General features: G+C 49.2%; 1 protein-coding gene across 1 annotated transcript; it reads right to left on the reverse strand.

Annotated features, from left to right (window-relative positions):
* Window positions 1-329: 329 nt before the first annotated feature.
* Window positions 330-779, reverse strand: PHACADRAFT_197584 (uncharacterized protein; the record flags this gene model as incomplete). Its single annotated transcript, XM_007397796.1, has 1 exon — window positions 330-779. The coding sequence occupies one exon, from the start codon at window positions 777-779 to the stop codon at window positions 330-332; it is 450 nt and encodes a 149-aa protein (XP_007397858.1).
* Window positions 780-1,893: the final 1,114 nt, after the last annotated feature.

Below are 1,893 nucleotides of genomic sequence, written 5' to 3' on the forward strand. Positions count from 1 at the left end.
TCAAAGTATAGCCTTAGTATATATTGCTATCCAATCCACATAAAAGCTGTACCAGTACTACTAGTCATTAGCAAGCTATCGAGCAAATCCAATACCCCTTTGTAGCAGTGTTGTGCCGATCAGTGACTGGTCAATGACTGGTCACTCCAGTCAATGACTGGTCAATGACCGAGTCAGACATGACTGTGACTGACCGGTGTTCTGGGTCCCACCCCGGCAGCCAATCGCGTAGCAGGACGCCATCAAGCTCTTCTGCCCTTTCGTGGTTTGCCGTCGCACGTTGTCGAGTAGCGAATGTACGATGTACCCATAAGTTACCAGATAGCTAGCTACAAAGGATACGAGTCTGGGTCATAATCTCCATCTGCATCCATGTCAACAATGCTATAAGCCTCAAGTTCCTTGTCTAAGCTCCGAATACCCCACTTTTCCACCATTGTCACCCAGAAACGGTCCTGATAATTGAAGAGTCGTGCGAGAGGCAGCTTGTATGGCTCGCCATAGGATGCCAGAGTGATTGGTACATGGTCTTCCTCTGTAAGGTCCTCCTCCGCTTGGGCATCTTGCATTAGGCCCTGTGCAATGGTGTTCAGGGAGCCGACGTGACAGAGCATGACGGAGCGTTCCGCATCGTGTTCCGCATCGCTGTCCACATCGTTCGCTTCGCGCAGTGTGATGTGTGGCAGCACATTGGCTGGCGTAGCTGGTGGCGCCAATGCTGGAGAAGCCGAAGAAGGTGGTAGTGGGACTGTAGAGCTGGTGGCAGGAGGAGTGGACATGGGTGATTGTGACGAGGGAGCGACAGCCGAAACATCAATGTAGAGCCAGTGCCTACGTTTGGCACGATCGACTCGTGTGCCTGAGGCTTCCTGCTCACAACGAATGTGAGTATTAAGCTCTGCTTCGTTGGTGAGATTGTCTGCCGTGAGCCGTGAGCGTCCGGGAGTGAGGATAAGCTTGAGTAGGCTGAAATATCTCTCCGCTCCGCCATTATTGGGACATATCGGCAGGATCAGCTCAGCAACCTGCTCCAGTGGACAGAGCTGAGTACCACGCCTGATATCCCTCCAAACTCGCAAAGGATTGTCTCCAGAGAGCTGGTCCTGGTACCAATATAAATTAGCTAAGCTGAATTCAATTGCAGGAAACAATAGAACATGGCTTACTGAGTAGGTTGCTGCTTCTGTGCTGCTAGCTGCTTGTCTAGTAGTCCAAAGACTGGCCATACCCTTGAATTGCCCAGTGTCCTCTAAATATGACTGAAGATTTTGCTCCAAAGTGAGAGGAGGAGCTGTAGCAGCAGGAAAAAGGTGTAGATAGACACGCTGCATCAGCATAAAAATATCCGCAAAGCTGAACTCCCCAGGGTTAAATGGACAGAACTTTAACCCAGGATGGAGAATAATAGCAGCAATGAAGATATCCTGATCTGCAGCCTTCCAGCGCTTTTTGACACTGGAAATAATAGTCCTGCAGGCCGTGTCGTCATCTGCATCAGCTCCTTCTACTGAGCGAAGAGAGTTAAAGTGATGATACAGCATGCCAAAGACTAGAGGGACATGGTCAAGGTGGGTTGATGATGCCTGAAGGATGTCCGCAGCTTGTGCAAGCGGTCCAAAATGGCTTTTCGCACTAAATTCAAAGCTTAGAAAAATTCTAAAACAAACAAGTATTCAGAGCCCGACCGTGCCAGAGAGTGCCAGAAGTAGCCTGTTTCTATAAGCTTGATCATTTGTTCTGCTTTTGCCCTTGCCTCAGGTTTGCCAGTAATGAGTAGACATTCAGATCGGTTCTCGTCCTCTTTCAAAAGGATTTGAAAATCGTTCCGGACTTCCAGAAGACGGCGATATGCAAGATAGTGTGCGATCCAACGAGTGATGACAGCTCGTATAA

This window comes from Phanerochaete carnosa, assembly GCF_000300595.1.
Source record: "Phanerochaete carnosa HHB-10118-sp unplaced genomic scaffold PHACAscaffold_7, whole genome shotgun sequence".
Classification (NCBI taxonomy): domain Eukaryota; kingdom Fungi; phylum Basidiomycota; class Agaricomycetes; order Polyporales; family Phanerochaetaceae; genus Phanerochaete; species Phanerochaete carnosa.